This window comes from Pseudogymnoascus destructans, assembly GCF_001641265.1.
Source record: "Pseudogymnoascus destructans isolate 20631-21 unplaced genomic scaffold scaffold_23, whole genome shotgun sequence".
NCBI lineage: Eukaryota > Fungi > Ascomycota > Leotiomycetes > Thelebolales > Thelebolaceae > Pseudogymnoascus > Pseudogymnoascus destructans.
Window position 1 is genome coordinate 419099 of NW_020167542.1, and position 19358 is coordinate 438456.

At 50.0% G+C, this 19358-nt stretch overlaps 9 protein-coding genes across 9 annotated transcripts; 6 read left to right on the forward strand and 3 right to left on the reverse strand.

The window, feature by feature from the left end:
- The first annotated feature begins 339 nt into the window (after positions 1-339).
- Positions 340-1358, forward strand: GLO2_2 (Cytoplasmic glyoxalase II). Its single transcript, XM_024471239.1, has 2 exons — positions 340-601; positions 651-1358. Exons 1-2 carry the CDS (start codon positions 599-601, stop codon positions 1215-1217), a joined length of 570 nt encoding a protein of 189 aa, XP_024320869.1. The 5' UTR covers positions 340-598; the 3' UTR covers positions 1218-1358.
- Positions 1359-2621, reverse strand: VC83_07674 (uncharacterized protein). The gene is made up of 3 exons (XM_024471240.1): positions 2282-2621; positions 1888-2195; positions 1359-1827 (listed from the first exon to the last, which is right to left on the reverse strand). Exons 1-3 carry the CDS (start codon positions 2440-2442, stop codon positions 1586-1588), a joined length of 711 nt encoding a protein of 236 aa, XP_024320946.1. The 5' UTR covers positions 2443-2621; the 3' UTR covers positions 1359-1585.
- A 118-nt stretch (positions 2622-2739) lies between these two features.
- Positions 2740-3682, forward strand: VC83_07675 (uncharacterized protein). Its single transcript, XM_024471241.1, has one exon. The coding sequence runs from the start codon at positions 2758-2760 to the stop codon at positions 3265-3267; it is 510 nt and encodes a 169-aa protein (XP_024320945.1). The 5' UTR covers positions 2740-2757; the 3' UTR covers positions 3268-3682.
- Positions 3683-3763: 81 nt separating this feature from the next.
- On the forward strand, positions 3764-5844 carry TUF1 (translation elongation factor Tu). Its single transcript, XM_024471242.1, has 4 exons — positions 3764-4079; positions 4139-4167; positions 4219-5300; positions 5400-5844. Exons 1-4 carry the CDS (start codon positions 3908-3910, stop codon positions 5449-5451), a joined length of 1335 nt encoding a protein of 444 aa, XP_024320874.1. The 5' UTR covers positions 3764-3907; the 3' UTR covers positions 5452-5844.
- Positions 5845-6515: 671 nt separating this feature from the next.
- On the reverse strand, positions 6516-7587 carry VC83_07677 (uncharacterized protein; the record flags this gene model as incomplete). The annotated part of the gene is made up of 2 exons (XM_024471243.1): positions 6516-6838; positions 6862-7587. 2 exons carry the CDS (start codon positions 7585-7587, stop codon positions 6728-6730), a joined length of 837 nt encoding a protein of 278 aa, XP_024320873.1. The 3' UTR covers positions 6516-6727.
- Positions 7560-8434, forward strand: VC83_07678 (uncharacterized protein). Its single transcript, XM_024471244.1, has 2 exons — positions 7560-8096; positions 8152-8434. Exons 1-2 carry the CDS (start codon positions 7740-7742, stop codon positions 8320-8322), a joined length of 528 nt encoding a protein of 175 aa, XP_024320943.1. The 5' UTR covers positions 7560-7739; the 3' UTR covers positions 8323-8434.
- A 7-nt stretch (positions 8435-8441) lies between these two features.
- VAC8 (Vacuolar protein 8) lies at positions 8442-11951 on the reverse strand. Its single transcript, XM_024471245.1, has 7 exons — positions 10915-11951; positions 10756-10841; positions 10579-10699; positions 10286-10399; positions 9979-10224; positions 9171-9920; positions 8442-9122 (listed from the first exon to the last, which is right to left on the reverse strand). The coding sequence occupies exons 1-7, from the start codon at positions 10943-10945 to the stop codon at positions 8794-8796; spliced, it is 1677 nt and encodes a 558-aa protein (XP_024320868.1). The 5' UTR covers positions 10946-11951; the 3' UTR covers positions 8442-8793.
- A 148-nt stretch (positions 11952-12099) lies between these two features.
- Positions 12100-14959, forward strand: SNF4 (AMP-activated serine/threonine-protein kinase regulatory subunit). The gene is made up of 6 exons (XM_024471246.1): positions 12100-12584; positions 12742-12865; positions 12919-13068; positions 13119-14328; positions 14408-14734; positions 14784-14959. Exons 1-4 carry the CDS (start codon positions 12381-12383, stop codon positions 13763-13765), a joined length of 1125 nt encoding a protein of 374 aa, XP_024320906.1. The 5' UTR covers positions 12100-12380; the 3' UTR covers positions 13766-14328; positions 14408-14734; positions 14784-14959.
- On the forward strand, positions 14229-19270 carry VC83_07681 (uncharacterized protein; the record flags this gene model as incomplete). The annotated part of the gene is made up of 6 exons (XM_024471247.1): positions 14229-14328; positions 14408-14628; positions 14690-14734; positions 14784-15084; positions 15177-16097; positions 16150-19270. 6 exons carry the CDS (start codon positions 14229-14231, stop codon positions 18837-18839), a joined length of 4278 nt encoding a protein of 1425 aa, XP_024320860.1. The 3' UTR covers positions 18840-19270.
- Between the last annotated feature and the right edge of the window lie 88 nt (positions 19271-19358).

Genomic DNA, 19358 nt, shown 5'->3' on the forward strand with positions numbered 1-19358 from the left:
CTATTGCTTCAGTGTCCACACTCGCTCGCTCTGGGAATGGAGGCGGCGGGCTCTAGCTTATAATGAAGAAGCGTATGGTTGCCCAAAGGGCGACAAACGTAAGGAAATAAGAAATTGCAGTAACAGTATACTTTGCCTACCATGCATAGATTCTCGTTGCAAGATCTCTACACGGGCATCTCGAGTATGCGAGTTTCGATGAAGAGAAAGCTTTCCTGTCAAGAGAACTTTCCTTTAATTTGCAACCGACACGCTAGTGCGTAGTGCTTGCATTAGCGCCTGGCGGGGCAGGAGGCTGGACGTGTGCTCTGGATCTTGAAGGAGCTCGAAATAAGTGCAGTAATTCGTAAGAACCAGTCGCAATTACAGTTTTCTAGATATTAGAATATATCGTGTACTTGTGAAGCTATTCTGATGCAGTTGCCTAAACTTTTGGCTCTGACTACAGAACCTGAGTGCCTTCTCTACGCTTCCTGGCGACTCGCCCTCGGTAGCGTCGCGTCGCGCTTTTGCCCAGTCGTAGTTGCGTCACAAAAGCTAATGCGAAAAGCCAACCCCACTGTCGTCGACGCCTCGCCGAGGTGCGAAGGACCTCACAATGGTACGCTTGATATAAAACGTCGACATTACTTCCACTAACAAATCCACAGCCTGCGAAACGTCGCGCGCCGTCAGGTGGTGAGCCTTCTGCTCCCCCCAAACCCCGCCAGTCGAAGCTGGCCAAGGAACACAACATCAGCGGACATGAAGAAAACGAAATAAAGGAGGCCTTTTCTCTATTCTCGATTCCGCAGAAAGGCGAAAAGGAGGGTGTGATACCAACGCAGGATGTCAAGAAGGCCATGATTGCGCTCGGTGTCCAGCCGTCGAAGCCGGAGTTGGCGGAGTTTCTTGAGATTTTAGACCCAGACTCGGAGGGATATGCGCCGTATAGCTCGTTTGTGGCTATCTGTGCACTGAAGATGAGGGCAAAAGACAATGATACCAGTGCAAAGGATGAGGAGGTGGAGCAGGGATATCTTCTCTTTACGAATGGAACGGACGGACCCATCACAATGGCACATTTGAAGCGGACTGCGGCGATGCTGAAGGAAGATGTCAGTGAAGATCTCTTGAAGGACATGATCCTGGAAGCAAACGGAGGATCAGGTCTCACGAAGGGAGTGGGGAGGGAAGAATTTGCAGAGGTAATGAAGAGGGCTGGTGTTTGGCGATGAGACTCTTTCTGATCAGACACTTTGTGTGCTTTTTGGAGTTATGGCGTGGGGGAGGGTAGGGGGGTGTCAATAATGATGATGATATATTACATCTGGGAGACTTCAGGGACGATGAGTGTCACATGTGCCCAATAAAATGGTACGGGGTTTGGACCTGTATTTATATATACTTCTACTTTAATGCAGAACTATCTGCCAGGGTGACTTAAATCGCATCGAATTTCAAACTCTCGGAGTCGACACAATCGTCAACTCGTATCTGCACTCGCCAAGCTTCGACTTAGCGTCTAACCCTACTACTGAGAGTTTCTATGGAACTCCGCCTCTCGTATTGATACTTTCCCCCTTCCTCCTTCACATAATCCACTTCACTTCTTGTCAGAGGATTCTTCCCTCGTCTCCGCACCCACAGGCGCCTTGAAACCAGCGTGGTCAGAGTGCTTCTTGTAGAAGTAATTATCTGGCCTCGGCTTCATCTCATCTGGCAGCTCCTCTAAAACCGTTGCTAAGATGGCATCTACTGACTTCTGTTTCGACGATTCTCGGTGCCAGACGGATATTAAGTGAGAGTTGAATCGGACAGACAAGCCAACTCCGCACAACTGGTCACCTACGTTTGATCTGATTAGTTTCTCATACGTGTAATGCAAGTATCCGAGCTTTCACTCACCAGTATCAAGGCAGCTCTGCAGTTTCTCTCCAATGGCCATGAGCTGGACCCTGGTCCAAAAGTCTGGCCCCGAAGCCTTGGGGACACGGAATGTCCAGCTGCCACCATTTATGTTTCTCCTGTCCTCCCAGATTGGTTGAAAGCCTTGCTTGAAAAGGTAGATAGACTCTCGCATCTTTATTTGATCAACAGGGGTATTATTGTTGTATCGCCAGAAGTCCTGCACGCTCTCAATCTGGTGGGCGAGCTGTTCTAAGGTGGCCTCATAGTTTCCATCTGGAGCCTTCTTTGGGTCTTTCCCTTGCGGTCTGTGAGACGTCAGTGACCTGTCGGCAGCGTGGAACTTTATAACACAAGGAGATACACCGGTAGGATTGGATCTTGGAGCCTTTACCTATCAAAGTACACATTCCAGTAATGCTGGGTTGGCAGGGCCCGCATGGCCTTGAGCATGTTATTCTTGGCATCGTTTCGCTCATCAGCTGGCGATGTTAACTCTGAGTCCTCAGGCGCTGGTGCTATTCCCCTGGTGAGGAGAGACTGTCGGAGCGCCATCTACGGGAAGACTACGGTCCTAGCCGCTTTATACTAAGGTCACTGTGTCCTTGGCGCTTCAGCAAACTGTTTGCGAAGAGATAGAGTAGCAATGGAGCTTTGGCGACGGGACGATGGTATTTACTTGGAGGACAGAGTATGTAGCTACTTTTGAGAGGACGTTGGCCGAAACGGGGGACCGTGGTATTGGCGGGGGACCCTGGTATTGGCGGGGGTCATGTGGGGTCCATGCGCCTGAGAGTGGCAGCTAAATTAGTCGCTATCTCTTATCGAAATATTTCTTTGCCATCCAAGAAACACAAATTATACCGCGCCATGGCCGGAAAACCAGACACTGTCGATACCAACGGCTCTGCCGAGAAGGACCGAGAAGATGCAAGGAGTACGGACTCTGAATCTGAAGAGGACCGCCAGAACGAGACCGAAAATAAGACAAACAAAGTTATGAATGTCCAACCGATGGATCGGAAGCCAAAATTCGACTTCGCGTCTCTGAAAAGCAACTCCTCCCTTATGAACAAACTTCCGGGATTTTTGGCCGAGATGGATGCTGCAAATCGCGAGCTCGAAGCCGAAAAGAAGGCTGGTACCATTGCAGAGCGACGCCTCGAAATCGACGACGACGAAGAGGAAGGCGAGAAGGCTGAACAGTATATCGAGATGAACCTCGGACTTGGAGTTCTTGAGGAAAAGACAAGCGATTCTGAGACAAGTTCTGAGGGCGAATCCAGCGACGATGAAGACGTTATGGACAAGCTCATGGGAGCCGAAAAAGACTCCAAAGATGAAGGCGAGAAGAAGAAAGTTGGCATTGAAGAGGTCTGAACTAGAGCCTCGCAGGGATCCGCTATGTCCAGAACAGCGCCACCATGCGCCATAACGTTGTCATATTGAGAGTGCGCATTCAATTGGAGGGGCTATAAGGTATACGATACGATATCAACGAGCATTCGGAGTTGGGATGGGGGCATATGTTTCATGGGAGAAGGTTGCACGGGGGAGTTATGGGATAATGGGTGTATATTTCTGGGCCGAAGGTGTATATACTTGATATGAATGGGTACCAATGTCTGCGGAAACGCATGGCAGGAGTTTTACCAGCATTGGCGGGGCCATTTTCAGCATATGGGCATAGGATTGGTTTCGGGGAAAATCGCCATTCGACCCTACCCTGCATCATAGATGATTTGCAGGCTTTTCAACCTGCACACGACCTTAATATGAAGCTGTAAATTCTCTAGTAAGATTTCATTTTATTTTTTTCTCGTAATTGTGATTTGATATGGGTGATGACGGACTGGCTGAGAATCGGTGATAAAAGCACCGACGTATTATCACGTGATTACCCGATCTGTCAACGTTCCCGAGCTAAGAAATTTGATGTTCAGGCACGTCTCGCGATTTCCGAATACGGACCATCAATCTTTCCATTTCTTTCCTTTCTGTACCTATAGCTCTGGTCAGGATGCCAGCCTTTACCAGATCAATTGTTCCTTTCCTGCGGACCGCAAGGGCTGCTACTCAGCAACGCAATGCTGTCAGCCCATTGCACCATGCGTTGAAGCGCGGAAATGGAGTTGACTCCATGCGCATGTACGCTGCTGCTTTCGAGCGTACCAAGCCCCATGTGAACATTGGTATGATTGGCGTCTCTGCTTCAGTTTTTGAGAGTTTTGCAAGTATCTGACTTCATTAGGAACGATTGGCCACGTCGATCACGGAAAGGTATACATACGAAGACCTCCTTTTTTCAACCAACAACTAACAGTTTTCTAGACCACCCTCACAGCCGCCATAACAAAGCGTCAAGCCGAAAAGGGTCTTGCCAACTTCCTCGACTATAGTTCCATCGACAAGGCTCCCGAGGAGCGCAAGCGTGGTATCACCATCGCGACATCCCACGTCGAGTACGCCACTGAAGAGAAGCATTACTCCCACGTCGACTGCCCAGGTCACGCCGATTACATCAAGAACATGATTACTGGTGCCGCCAACATGGACGGTGCGATTATCGTTGTTGCAGCTTCGGACGGACAAATGCCCCAGACAAGAGAGCATCTGCTTTTGGCCCGCCAAGTCGGTGTCCAGAAGATCGTCGTCTTCGTTAACAAGGTCGACGCTCTCGAGGACCCGGAGATGTTGGAGCTTGTCGAGATGGAGATGCGTGAGCTTCTTACCACCTACGGATTTGAGGGTGATGAGACCCCTATCATTCTTGGCTCAGCACTTTGCGCCATGGAGGGACGTCGCCCAGAGATTGGCGAGCAGAAGATTGATGAGCTGATGAAGGCTGTCGACACCTGGATCCCAACCCCCGTCCGTGAGCTTGAAAAACCTTTCTTGATGTCTGTCGAGGATGTGTTCTCCATTCCCGGACGTGGTACGGTCGCCTCGGGACGTGTTGAGCGTGGTACCCTCAAGAGGGATGCCGAGGTTGAGATCGTCGGCAAGGGCGACACCCCAATCAAGACCAAGGTTACCGATATCGAGACCTTCAAGAAGTCCTGCGACGAGTCGAGGGCAGGAGACAACTCTGGTCTTCTCCTCCGTGGTGTTAAGCGTGAAGATATCCGCAGAGGAATGGTCATTGCTGCCCCTGGATCCCAGAAGGCTCACAAGTCTTTCTTGACTTCGATGTACGTTCTCACCAAGGAGGAGGGTGGACGCCACACCGGTTTCCACGAGAACTACCGCCCACAGATGTTCATCCGCACTGCTGATGAGTCTGCCACCTTCACCTGGCCAGAGGGAACTGAGGATTCGCACTCCAAGATGGTCATGCCAGGAGACAACGTCGAGATGAAGTGTGATATCCACACCCCTGTTGCCGTCGAGGTTGGTCAGCGCTTCAATGTCAGGTTAGTATTTCCATGCCATTATGTTTCCATGCCATTATATTTCTATGCCCTTTCCTTTTTGGGCGATACGCTTCGATCATTGCTGACTAAGCGGTACAGGGAGGGAGGCCGCACTGTCGCTACGGGACTTATCACTCGCATTCTCAAGTAGATGCAGATCTGGCTGGCTGTGTTATTAGAATTGGTGGGCGAACTGTGTTGTATAATTGGCATTTTAGCACGAAAAAGGAGTACCCGATATATGTTTGTTACGGCTGACTCGACGGCCTGTTGCAATACCTCCTCTCTACTTTCGAACATGTATTATCTTTCTGTACTATGGTGGGCTTAGAGTTCGTGTTATATCAATAAATCGCCCCGTTTTTGCATTTTGGTCATACCAATATTCAGGGGTGTGGTCCGTGCGCAAATATCTCGCAACACACATAGTCACCGAAATATCAACCAAACAGCACTCTCACTTATAAGCTTTGGAGATAGGATAATGCGGAACAAAGATTGATATGCGCAATTGTATTGATGAGATTCCTTTTCCTTATTTGATGTATGAGTACTCGTGCGGCACAAATGAGTGGCGAGTGCCAGTTCAAGTAAAGCCGTGGAAAGATGGCAGCTTGTTCGCAGTAACTTTTTCCCACAAACAAGCTTGTACTGTAGACTGCGATTGTTGTATTATGAAGGCAAAACCTATTGCTTATGCAGCCGACACAACACCCGTTATCCAAAGCATGTGTATGCCGACCTTCCAATGGCCATTCCGAACGTTACAGCACATGCTCAACATCCTTCTATTACGGGATCGACGGCCATCGTGGCGAGTGATAGCAAGACTTCAATGGCGACAGCAGACTTAAACGGTGACAGCAGACCTGAACAGTGACAGCAGACTTAAACAGTGACAGCAGAGGAAATAAGTTGTGACTGTCCTAAAAAAAATATTTCTACGCTTTGGATGCGTTGTTGCTGGCAGTGGAGGATTCACTCCAACTTTCAGTTTGTTTAGCTCGTAAAGGTAACAATTTAATGCTTACAAGGAGGCCGTCCTGGACTTCGGTGCGTGTTGTGTTCTCCATCCTCTGTGTCACGTTTGTAGTGAAATCAGCGTTTCTCACTTCTGCCACTTAATATTCGCTTGGGGAGAGGGACTACCGGCTCTTTTGCAGGGCTATAGGGTGTCAACAGATTCAGCTTATGTCCTATATGGGTATGCGAGGTTGGGAACTCGATGATTAATTCTTATACAAATATTACAATTGCCAGCCAGTATTTGCCCCTATTCGCCGTCCCCCTCGTGTCTTCGGCCGCACAAGAACATTGTAATGCTATTTTCACGGGCAAGGCCGGAATGATGTTACAGTTATACTCATACATCGCTAACAACAATTTCGTACATCAACCCACCCCTATAGGAACAGCCCCCCCTCCTCTTACTCCTCCACCTTCTTCGCCTTCCCCTCAAGATACACCGTCACCACCCCCCCCACATTCCCCTCCATAGCTTTCCACTCCCTCGCCCCCTCCACCTCCCCCACCCCCCCCTAATCCTCCTCAACGTCTCCACCGCCTCCTCCGGCGTCGCCTTCCTCTTCTTCCTCTTCCCCACCAGCACCACATCAACTCTATACCCCTTCTCCAAAAACTCCCGCATCCGCTTGAGTCGATGCTCTAAATCGTGCGGATCGATCGCCCAGTTCAGCTCCAGCGTCTTGACCGTCGCAGACGGGTTCGCGGCCTTCTTCTTCACTGATTTCGTAGGCTTGGCTGCTGCTTCTTTGGTGATGATCTTGCATACTGGGATCTCGGGAGCTGCGCGCCCTGACCCCTCTTCGCTGCTCGGAGCCGCCTCGGGCGGAGCTTCCCAGCGCGAGCGTAGTCGCGGCGGCGGGAGCGCGACGGTGTGAAGGGATTGCGTTTTTCGGTCTAGCGTAGCAAGAACATCTGCTACGCGCTGCGGCGGCGACAGCTTCCCCGCCTCATCGACGAGGTGTACGAAGGGGAAATTCTGTTTCGCAATTTGCTCGTCGCGGGGGAGAGCAGAGGCATAGCCGCGGTTCTGGAATAGGGCGCTGGTGGTGGATTTGGTGAGCGGAGAGGGCCGGAGCTGGGGGCCGAATTGGGAGAGGAGAGGCCGCGAGGCGGGGAGGATAAAGACCCTGTGTAGAGCGGCAACGGCGCTAAAGGTGCAACGTGGGTTTCGCATTCTGGGAATGCTGGGAAGGTGAAGTTGTCGTGAGTCGGTTGGGGGTGTCATTGGGGGTTTGTTTGTATAAAAGCATGGCTGGTACATTGCGATTATGTCATCCTCAGCCTCGTCTCCCACCAGGCTGAACAAACGCTTTCTCTCCGGCTTCTGATAACGCAACGCCAGCACTCCAGGAATCCGCCATCAGAGTAAAGAGCACTGTGTGACTCAGCTGCTATGATCCCGTCTTCCGCATCATGAGCTCCCGCTTTGCACGGCTCCCGGGCCGCTTCTTCAGCCAGTTCTATGGCCATCCCGCTCGCCTCCTCGGCACCACCATAAAGACCTTCTTCCTCGCGCACGTCATATGGGATTACGGCTACGAAGCGGCGGCGACAGCGGGTAGCTCCATGCTGCCGACCTTCGAGACGATAGGTGACTGGGTGATATCGTCGAAGTCGTACCGGCGGGGCCGCAGCGTGGTGGTCGGGGACCTGGTCACGTTCCGCTCGGTCTATGAGCCGGGGACGAAAGTTATCAAGAGGGTGATCGGGTTGGAGGGTGATTATGTCTTGGCATATACGCCGGAGAGTGGGAACGATACGATGATCCAGGTACGTTGGGCTCTGCGTGGGGTGGTGGTTGTAGGCTGCTTGCTAATTGAGGTAGGTGCCCAAGGGTCATTGCTGGGTTACGGGGGATAATCTGGACCAATCGTTGGATTCAAGGGCATGGGGTCCTATGCCGATGGGGCTGATCAGGGGAAAGGTGATTGCGAAGGTATTGCCATGGAGGGAACGCCGGTGGGTCGAGAATGAGCTGCGACCTCGCTCAGAATGACCGTGTTTTTTTATCTGGGTGTATACTATGGGTTGAACGTGCCACGAGCCGAGACTATTTAGCAATCCGAAAGATGTAAATATAGAAATCATGCAAACAATTCACCAACGCCATTGATTGCCTTCAAGAATTGATTTGCGCATTGTTGGGATATCTGTGGCTTTTCTATCTAATTACATTGGAATAGCGAAAAAAGGAGACCCCAAGGCGGAGGGGGGGGGGATAATAACAAAACGCAACGAGACGCTTCAAAGCAAAGAACGTAACATACACAGCCCGGAAAAGTTACCACTTGTGGTTCCATCCTAGCCGCCATCTCCTTGTCGAGATATCAACCGGCTTGATTATCTTCTATCCCAGGAATGCTCGCTCCCAAATGATGCATACCGCCCATAGATACGCCAAACACCATGAATTCCCATCCCGTATATAGACCTATTATTGGTCCGTCAAAGTGATCACCTTCATCCTTCATCCTTCAATGCGAGATGTGCCCTGGCCTAGCAATTGGAGGGACCGCTGGGCCAGCTGCACCACTTCACCCTCACCCTCTTCTTCTTCTCCGTCGTCGTCCGGCTCGATCTGCCTATCTGAGATAGTCTTGATCATCTGCACAATTTCTTCCGATTTTCCGATAAGGCTAATAAGCTTCTTATCTTCTGATTCAAGTAGTTGTAGTAAGGTCCAGATGGCAATGTGCTGGAAGGTTGCATCGCCGCTTGCCAAGAAGCGCTTTAAATACCCGTGAATTCCGCCGTTGGGCTCAGTCCAGTCTTGAATAAATATGGAGTAATCACCAACTACAAGAATTTAGTTATGTTTTAAAGAACCTGGAGTGATGTACTGACCTTTAGAAGACAAATTTCCCAGGGCGGCCGCACTATTGCCCTGAACTTCAATGCTTTCAGATGCGGTTAGTGGGATCAAGACATCGAAAACACCGAGGTTCAGCAGATGGCTCTTAAGATCATCACTGAGGGCCAAGACAGCAATGGCTGCTGTCATCTCAGACTGCACAGTGATAGGTACATCCAGAACCAGCTGTTTGCACTTCTGCACAGCACCAGCCTCGAGAACGAGCTGCTTGTTCCTATCGGAGCTTGCAGCCAGGTTTCGGAGTGTTGAAATGGCGTGGCACTGGATCTCCTCATTTTCGGTTGATCCAAGAAGATCAACAAGTGGCCTGAGGAAACCCGCCTCAATAATAGGAGATTCGTTGAGGGGGTGAATAGAGATGTTTCGGATGCAGGCGACAGCCGACAGAATCAGTGGCAAGTAGGATGACTGCAATAAGCGCAATAGTGGCTGGAGACCCCTAGCCCTTACGATTTCGATTTGATATTTCTCATCCGAAGCAAGATTTCTCAGTGCAAGTGCAGCTTGGCATTGGACCTTGGGTGACGATGAATCCATGAGGTTCACAAGCGACTGAATGAGTCTGGTCTCATTCTGAGCAAGCTTTTTCCTGTTGTTGGCATCCACAGCGATGTTGCTGAGCGCAGTTGTACAGTAATATTGGACGTCAACATCGGAGGAAGAAAGGAGGTGTACTAAGACTGGTATGGCACCAGCGTTCACAAGTTGTTGTCGGTTTTCATCTATGGTCAGGTTAGTACCTGATTCCCACTATCAAGATGTGATGTGATGTAGACTTACCTGAGTGTGTCATGTTTAACAAGGCACCTGTCGCATTTCTTTGTACCCGCATGTCTTTGGATTTCGCCAGCCGAGTAAGTGGCCCCAGCGCTCCTGACCTTGCGATCTTTGCCTTGTTATCCTCGTGTGTCGCAAGATTTGTTATGCACCCCACTGCGTTGCATTGAACTTCGACATTTGGGGACATCATTTGGCGAATAAGCGGGGTAAGACCTCCCAACAACACAATCGCAACTTTGTTCTCATCTATTTCAGATTAGTATATCTGTGGTATCGTCTCTCTGGAAGTTGTGGAGTTTTGACATACTGTTGACTGCCAGGTTTCCCAATGCAGCACTAGCCGCCCTCTGCACCTCTATGTCGGGGCTCTGGAGAAGGAATAGTATAGGCTCCAGAGTGTCTCGGTCAACTTCGCGAACGTCTGGTTCATAGAGTCAGTACTGCACGGTAATATATTTCAGATAGCAAGAGACTGCCGGTCAGAGCATGGCTGGAGCCTTGGTCATCGACTCCGATAATACTCCATGCCATCCCATTGTTTGTTTTGCCAGCTCTTTGTTTTGGATATGTGAAACACCGCCCGCGCAATCATTATCTCACCTCTTTCCGTAATTTCCGCGAACGTCAAGCTGGCGCTCCGTTGCAAATCGACATTGTCCGAGAATACCAAGGTGCTCAAAGCTCGGAGTGGCTCCCCGGAGAAGAAGTCGGTTTCTCCACGCTGCTGAACATCAGTGCTGCCTATGGGCGATAATAGATCGGAAGAAGTATCCCTACATTCTCCAAGTACTGAAGCAAGTCCGCCACTGCTTCTCTCTCGCTGTCGGCCAGGACTGGCTCGTACAGTCCATCTCGGGATCTGCCTGTACAACGTAGAAGTGTTAGCATCAACACTGGTGAGTCAAGGACTGGGAGATAAAGAAAGTGTTACTGTACCTTGGCAGCATGTCGAGCAGTAGTTCCCCATTGCCAGTTATCGATCGGCGACAGCTGGGCGATGCTGAACGTCGTGTCGTCAATGGACGTTCCTGTCCAATACAAGCGGCTCTCCGATGATTGCTCAATGTCAAGCTCTAGCTGTCGGAATCACGAACATCAATAGTCGAGGTAGGTAACTCGGTGTGACGTATAGAGTCAGCCAGCAGTGCCTATCAGCATAAAGATCGAGGAGCCAGTTTGTTGTTGTTGGATGGGGAGAGGGAGTATATTGAGAGCCAGACTAGCCAGTCGAGCCTGCCTTCGATGAAGATGCGCCTGACGGTTGGTAGAAGTGCCTCGAACGCGGCCGTCCTGTGATGCCAAGACTAGTAAGCTATCGCTCCAACAGAGAGGGAAGGCGGCAGGGAGCTGTCCGGTGGGACCCGTCTTGTCAGGTTGCAACGACGCTAGTCTCGGTAAAGCAGATGGGAAGGCTGACATGAACATCCGCGATGGCCATCAACAAGAACGACGAGGCTACCACAATGCTACTACCACAGTGAGGGCAAATGGCGAAATTTTGTGAAACGTGCCATCGATCACATGCTGAGATTCATAAAGACTAACAGTAGGAATGCCCCTATTCTTGTAATGGTGGTGATGACGAGTTTCTTGATTTTCTCTCACGACGACCCCGTCACCAGGACATAAGACATGGGCTACGTACGTGATGGTGGTTGCCGCACATTATCACTTCTCAACCGTCCATTTCCAGCCTCTTCCATGGGTATCACGTGGCTGGGAATGAGGCTTTGTAATCTGGCAGTACAAAACTCCCAAGAACAAGATATCGGGAAGGGTTGTGTAACCATGGTAGGACCTGTTGACTGGAGTATGTGGAGCGGTCGCTTGGCTGTTGATAAACGACCTTGGGAGGCGCTTTGTTGTGGCCGATAACGCTCATTCCCATCAAACTTCGAAATAATTGTAGCTTATCTACTAGTCTAGGTTAGCAACTAATTTATTTGGCTGTTTATAACAATATAATCAAATCGAAAGGATGAGAATTTACCATATAATAGCCAGTAATAGAGTAGTCGTAGCTGCCTTGTTCCTATTGTTCCCATCTTATCGGAACGGCGCTATCATTGTCCGAGGCTTCCCAACTCTCAACTAATGATGATGAGCTGCCCCCACGTTGCGATCCGCGGCTCTTGACCGATCAACCATCTGTATTCCAAAGTGCTTAAACTTCACAGCACCGGACAAAAGCCTGTGTGCTTCTCAAACGGGAGCTTCCTTGCATCTTTTCATCGGCTGAACTCCCCCCCACGATCCTTCTCACCCCCACACCAACGCGAATATACATGTCGGGGGCATTACGGAGCGCTGAACCAAAGCAAGCGACCTGCTTGTGCTTGTACAAGTCGACATCGATGCACACGTACAACTTCACCTGCCAGGGATCGTAACGACTTTCAGCCATGTCCGACACGCCAGTGACTCGGCCACCCGCGCCCGCCAAGGGCAGTGAGGGCCTCATACCACAGACACAGACACCCGCCCGGAAACCTGGTCACGAGTCGCCATACGTACAGCCGAAGACATACCTCCGCCCTGAGATCAGAAGCCCAACGATGGAACCGAAAGCCCTGAGTGTGCTGGACAGAGAGCAGATGCAAGGCCTGGTATGTCTCACACCCTAGCGGAACCATCATCCGAAGACTGCCTGCCTTTGTACATGGGCCATTGTGGGCACCTTAATGGCTGCTTGTCAGGAGCAGGCAAACGGGGAGGTGGCAGTCCACTGTGAAAACACACGCTGACACATGTTGTTTTATCCAGAAAGCAATCAGGGACTTCCTCAAAGTTCGCACAAGCTACGATGTCTTGCCCCTCTCCTTCCGTTTGATTATCCTCAATACCGATCTCTTGGTGAAAAAGAGCTTGAATATCCTGCTGCAGAATGGTACGCGCTTTTTCTATCCCTGATTGTGCTAGCCAACAAAGCTGACAAAATAGGCATTGTATCTGCTCCGTTGTGGGACTCTCACACGTCAACCTTTGCTGGCCTCTTGACCACATCGGATTATATCAATGTTATCCAGTATTACTGGCAGAATCCCGATGCACTGGGACAAATCGACCAGTTCCGCCTTAGCAGCTTAAGAGGTATAGTAATCAACAAATTATACTAAATGCACATTGCTGATATGGTGTAGATGTTGAAAAGGCCATCGGAGTCTCACCGATAGAGACCCTTTCTGTCCACCCCATGCGTCCCCTTTATGAAGCTTGCCGCCGCATGTTGGAGTCACGAGCTCGGCGAATCCCTCTGGTGGACATCGACGACGAAACCAAGCGAGAGATGGTGGTTAGCGTTGTCACCCAGTACCGTATCCTAAAATTTATCTCGGTCAATGTCGAGCAGACAGAGCTACTCAAAAAGAGTGTCTTTGAAATTGGTCTGGGGTCCTACGCGAACCTACAGACTGCCTCCATGGACACACCTGTCATCGATGTTATCCACATGATGGTCGAGCATAGAATCTCCAGCGTGCCCATTGTGGACGAAAACAACTGCGTGCTCAACGTCTTTGAAGCAGTAGACGTGATCGCCATCATCAAGGGCGGTGCTTACGACGGCCTGGACTCAAGCGTAGGCGACGCACTATCCAAGCGATCGGACGATTTTGCCGGCATATACACCTGCGGCATGGACGACCGGCTCGACACCATTTTCGACACATTACGAAAGTCGAGAGTCCACCGCTTCGTGGTCGTCGACGACCAGAACCGCCTCAAGGGCGTCCTTTCTCTCTCCGATGTCCTGAAATACGTCCTTCTCGAAGGCGAAGAATATGACTGAAGAAGGTCTTTGAAAAGCATCTGGGGATATCTGGGAGGGGTTTTATGAGAGGCGTTGCATAGCGATAAGGCGTCCAGGTAGTGTAATAGCTTGAGGGCGACATCAAGCATGATGTCGTAGATTTCATAGACGTCCATGATGAAAGATACCTTTTTTTTCTCGTATAATTGTAAGGCGTGCAGTGCATCTGCCATAACTATATTCCCCTGAAATTTTCCACACAGTCATCGGCCATGACGGCCATAAACACCTTGTGCTGAGTAACCTGTGCCTTTCTTTGAGTTCGTTAACGAGCTATTACTCATTTTCCCCTGCTCCTGCTTGTTATATGTAGGTTTGGCGCCCACATAGCCTTGAAACAAGGAAGGAGCAACCGTATTTTCGCTTCAACACCCTCTGCCCAACTTGGACTCATACCCACAATCAATGCCACATAGTGTGTATATAGCTGTACCAACCCAAGATGGGTCTTCATTCAACAGCCAGCTATGGAGCTTCTGCTATCACAGCCCGAGGGGTCTCTGGTGAAGACATGACCATTGCACAAGGCCTCTTGGCAGGGAGTGAGTGAACCCCCTCTGACCGCCCCTTGACCACCCCCTTTGAAGCTCTGCTGCAGTTGATACTGACTCACAGGCATAGACCCGCTGGGCATTCCATCAAGGAGGGGTTCAGAGCAGCATAGACCACCCAGCATGAACCAGCAGAGCGAGAACCTGCCACCGGACTATGCCCATCAACGACGATCGAGATACAACTCAACAAGCAACACTTGGACTTCTTCAAGTGAGGAGGAGACTGAAACCGATGATATTGGAGACCGCACCTTTTATATAGGGACATTCAACAAGCTTGCCCGCGATGTATGTGGAAAGCTCTGGAAGTATCGATATAGAGTTTTGTTGGCTGACTGGAGCTCCATAGTATGGCATCCCTGAGCTTGTACCAGATAACCATGAGTCCGAAAAGGTCAGTATAATCCCCAGTGGTAATGTGCGATGCCTAACAGCCCCTTTAGATAGACAAAGTCGTCATTACCGGGAAGGCAGGGAGTTGGATCATGAAGAAGATCCTGAGGAGAACCACTTCTCTGTTGTCCCTCAACAAGGCCAGGCCGGATCTGAAGCATAGAAGAAGCATCAGCGATATTTCTCTGCGTATGGGTGGAGCAAAGAAAGATGCTTTTAAGGACAGACATCTAGCAGAGCTTGTGCGTCTCTGTGGATCGAGCAACTTTGATTTGCCTCCTGAGTATGCTCATGGGACCTTGAGCCTGCCGACTTGTTTTCGTTCTACGGCACAGTATCTTGTCCAGCATGGTATGTTGCTTTATTGCTTTATTGCTTTGTTGCTTTGTTGCTTTGTGTTGCTTTGCGTTGATTATAAATGAAACCTGTTGACGCCGTTCTAGGGCCGGCCATGAAAGGAATCTTTAGAATTTCCGGGTCACACGCCACCGTGGCAGCATTATATGACCATTATGCATCGCAGGATGAAGATGGCGATGTTATAAGTGATACCGTCAGATGCCCAACTCTGCCTGAGAATATCCGGTGTGACGAGCATGACGTAGCGTCCACATTCAAAAAGTTTCTTTCGGGGCTTCCAGGAGGTATCCTAGGCAAAGTGTGGCTCTTTGAGGCCTTGGTTACCATTCATGACCAGATGGGCGTAGCCCCGGATGTGGTGAAGACGAGGCAAACCAAAGTCAGACCCCGTATGATTGCCAGTGCTATAGCCTCCCATCCGTCGAGATTCCAGCGGGATCTGATCTGTGCTGTTTTTGGTCTGTTATCTATGATTGGAAGAGCGTCAGAGACTGCACGCCGTGAAGATTCAGATGGGAGACCTCTACCTACGAATGAGTTGATGGGATATGGCCCGTTGGGAACGCTATTTGGGCCTCTCTTGGTTGGAGATCTGATCTATGAATGTAATCCTTGCCGTGGAGAAGTGACGGTTGAGATATCTCAAGGACGATCGTTGCCTAAGAAGAAGTCAAGGCATAGGAAGCCCAAAAGTGCTGAAGAAAGCCTGTTAGAGACAAAGATTGCTTCGGACAAGTTAAAAGTTGCGGGTGGTGTGGCAGAAATGCTTATAACTCACTGGCGAGATGTAGTCAAGCAGATGAGGAATCTCAGAAATATTGGGTCGTCTGTATTCCAACAATATCTTCAAGAGCAAGAGCAAGAGCGTGGAAAGGGGAAGCATCCTCTCCTGAAGTCGTCAACCTCGGAGTACTTTCTTAGACGTCCTCCTGATTGGAACTCTGTAGATCGAGATCAGTCGAATGGTTTCGGGGAAAGGAACGGTTCACCTACTCCACCGTCACGTACGTCTAGCTCGTATAGCCCTACTTTCGTTTACTAACAATTCACACCTAGTCAACCAACTGAGAGTTCGTAACAACGCAAGTAATCTTCCGTTGCACAATCAACCGCAGGACGTTCAGCAGGTCAGGAGGCAAAGGTCTAGGCCTAGGGCTCAGCCAAACCAGAAGCTATCTGGTTCAAAGTCTATGAGCATATTGACGCCGCCGAGAGAAGATAATAGCGAGCTACACTACGAGCACCTTGATTGTGGGTGCCCAGCGCCTAAAGCTACTGTCAGAGCCGTTTCTGGTGTTCCTCCTACCGAGAACGAAACAATTTCTAGTGGCGACTCATTATATCGGGATTTACTCTCGTCTCTTCAATCACCAAGTGAGAACAGCGCACCTCCGGATTTACGCGTAGCACCAACTACTTTACTTGATCAACCATTGATTGAAAACGTCAATCTCGTCAATCCTGTCAATCTCGATTTAAGACAAACTGCTATTGTGGGAAGGCCGCAGGAAGTACAGACCCCTATCAAAACACAACAAACGCAGGGTCCAAATGAGGCGTTCGCACTAAATGATAACATCACCAACACAACAACAGTAGAACATTCACAAGACGAACCTTCTACAGAAAATAGCGAAATCATCAAAGAAACTGAAGACAACGACATGATGCAGCTGAAAAAGAAACAACCCATTGCCAAGCGTGGCACTCCTAAGGTCTCAAAGGCCACAAAGGTCTCACCAGCGAATCAACAAAGCGACGTCGAGGATGGCCTTCCACCTCGCATCAGCCGCCTTCCAGGATACTCACCTTCTGAGCATTTAGAGAGGCGTAAACTTGATCAAATCAAACTCGCCGCAGCGCGTGATAGCAATGATACCTCAGTGCAGAGCCAAGAGAGTGATACAGACAGCGATCTGCCGCCACCTGTGAGACGCATTCCAGGACAGTCACCTTCTGAGCATCTAGAGAGAATTCTTTCTGCTAATATCCCCGAATCAGTTGGCAAACACAGTCCAGCTTACAAGTCCAATGGATCAGCTTTCCGATCTGGTGGCTCGTCCCGTTTCGTAGATGGCGGATCGCGTGGGTCTTTGATGATGTCTGAAGTTGAATCTGGCTCAGTGAGAGTTTCTCACGAACAAGATATGGCCTCTTTGGCTTCTCTCGCCCAGGTTCTCAACTCTGAGAGCAACGATGAATTTCAATCTCTTGATCCATCTGGGAATACCACAGAGTTTGTCACAGATTATGGGGAGATTGATTACACGCCAACCAATAGATCGACTCACAAGCACAATGAACCAGAAGGTGCTGGGTCAAAGAAGGCAAATCAGTCGGCGAAGCGTGCATCATTTGCAGCTGACTTGGAGGTTCATCCATCACGCCTTAACCATGCACCAGCAAACCTAGCGGCTTCCTCCAAGAAAAATACGGCTGGGATTCAATCATTGATCGGAAAGTTCAACACTGTGGATCAAGATGCTGTCGGATCGCTATCTCCTTCACCCACGAGATCGCCAGCCACTTTTGGTGGTAGATATAGCATCCAATTCCCAATCACGGCACCATCAACCTACGCCATGAACTCATCGCCTATTTTGTCACGCGATGCTTTGAAGTCGAGCAAGGGCTTTGGGAATGAAACCAGCCAACTGGGCTTTGATAGGGAGGTTGCTTCACCAAAGAGCCTTCCACCAACCAAGATTCCTCGTCCAATCTCGGCGTCTTTGCTCTCTATCACTCACCAGGCTGAAACCCAGCTTCCAATCAAGGCGCTGAATCCTACCAAGAAGCAGGCTGATCGCAGAAGTTTATATATGGATGGAGGCTATAGCAGCAGCCCAGTTCTGCCCAGCCTTGGTTCATTCAGAGATGGCGGTGCCAATGAGAATATGGGCACACCAGGACGCTCAGGCAGAGATAAAATGCGTTCAAAGCCGGCTGGAATTACTATTTGGGACGATTCGAACACTACCCCAAAGCCGAGATCGACCTCTGTCTCCAGCCACGAGCAGCCATCTGTTGATCCACGTTCTTCCAACAGCTTCAGCGGCCCTCAGTCATCTGCTGATCCGCGTTCATCCAACGGCTTGAACCCTGCAAACACCAAGCCAGGCCCATCGGCTACTACCCACGCGCCAATCACCCCGGCTGTGGGAACGGGGGCGCAAGGAAAGGGCACATCAGTGCTTTTCTCTCAGATCACCAATCTCCAGAGACTGCTTGAGGCTCGCACTGAGGAAGCTGATAACTTGAAAAAGCAGCTCGCTACCAAGGGTAGCTTGAATGATCTGAGCACCCTGGCCGAACAGCTTAGAGAGGCTAAGCGTGAGACTGCTACCTGGCAGAAGCGTGCTGAGATGGCGGAGAGACACCTGGAGAGGCTGTCACAGTTTAACCCAGCCACGATCAGTGAGGCTATGGCCGAAGAGTCGGCTTACTTTGAGGTGGATGCTACCCGAGTGGCAGGTGTGCATGAGTTCCCCATTGTGGGCAAGAGAGATTTCCGCTCACTGGACATCGCTGGTCCGGCGCAGCATGGCAACGTAGAGGGTGCCAGGAGCAGTGGAGATTCTACGAATACACAGGGAACGACGATTATGAGAACTATCCCAGAGTTGAGAGAGTTGAGGGATTCTTCCCCCGAGGAGTCCGTTGCTAGCTACGGGGCGTTTGGGAGACAGCCAAGAAAGTTGAGGGGAACGTCTGGGGAGGACTTAATTACCTTCTCGGAGACCGATTAGATCATCAGCATCAAAGCATACAGTTGAAGGCTCTGAAGGGAATTACATATCGACTTGAATCGGAAGTTTGGACTACTGTAAGAAATAGGATATGATGCATGTGGGAGGCGGCGAAGTTGTGGGGTGGCTTTGATTGTTTTTGTTTTTTCTTTCGTTCGATGGGCCAAGGTGGGCGGATAATAAGGAGTTTTCGGTGGAGTAATGGGTGAGGGGGGCCACGCATGTGTAGGAGTTGAGGAGGATAACTGAACTTTCGAGGGGGAGTAATGGGAGCATGGGAGCATGCAAAGTATATGAGCATAGGAGGACGAAGCGGCATAAGGGCGAGCCAAACTTGTACGGTAGTTTGATTTGAACTGGCTCTACTATAGGTTCTTAGTTCCGTAGGTGATGAATCGGATACTTTGAACTATAGCTGGATAACGTTGATGTGGTATTTTTGTGACATGAAGAGGCTCTACATTACACTATGAGCAACGAGCATAAAGTATATCAAATTTCCAATGACTTTCTGTAAAT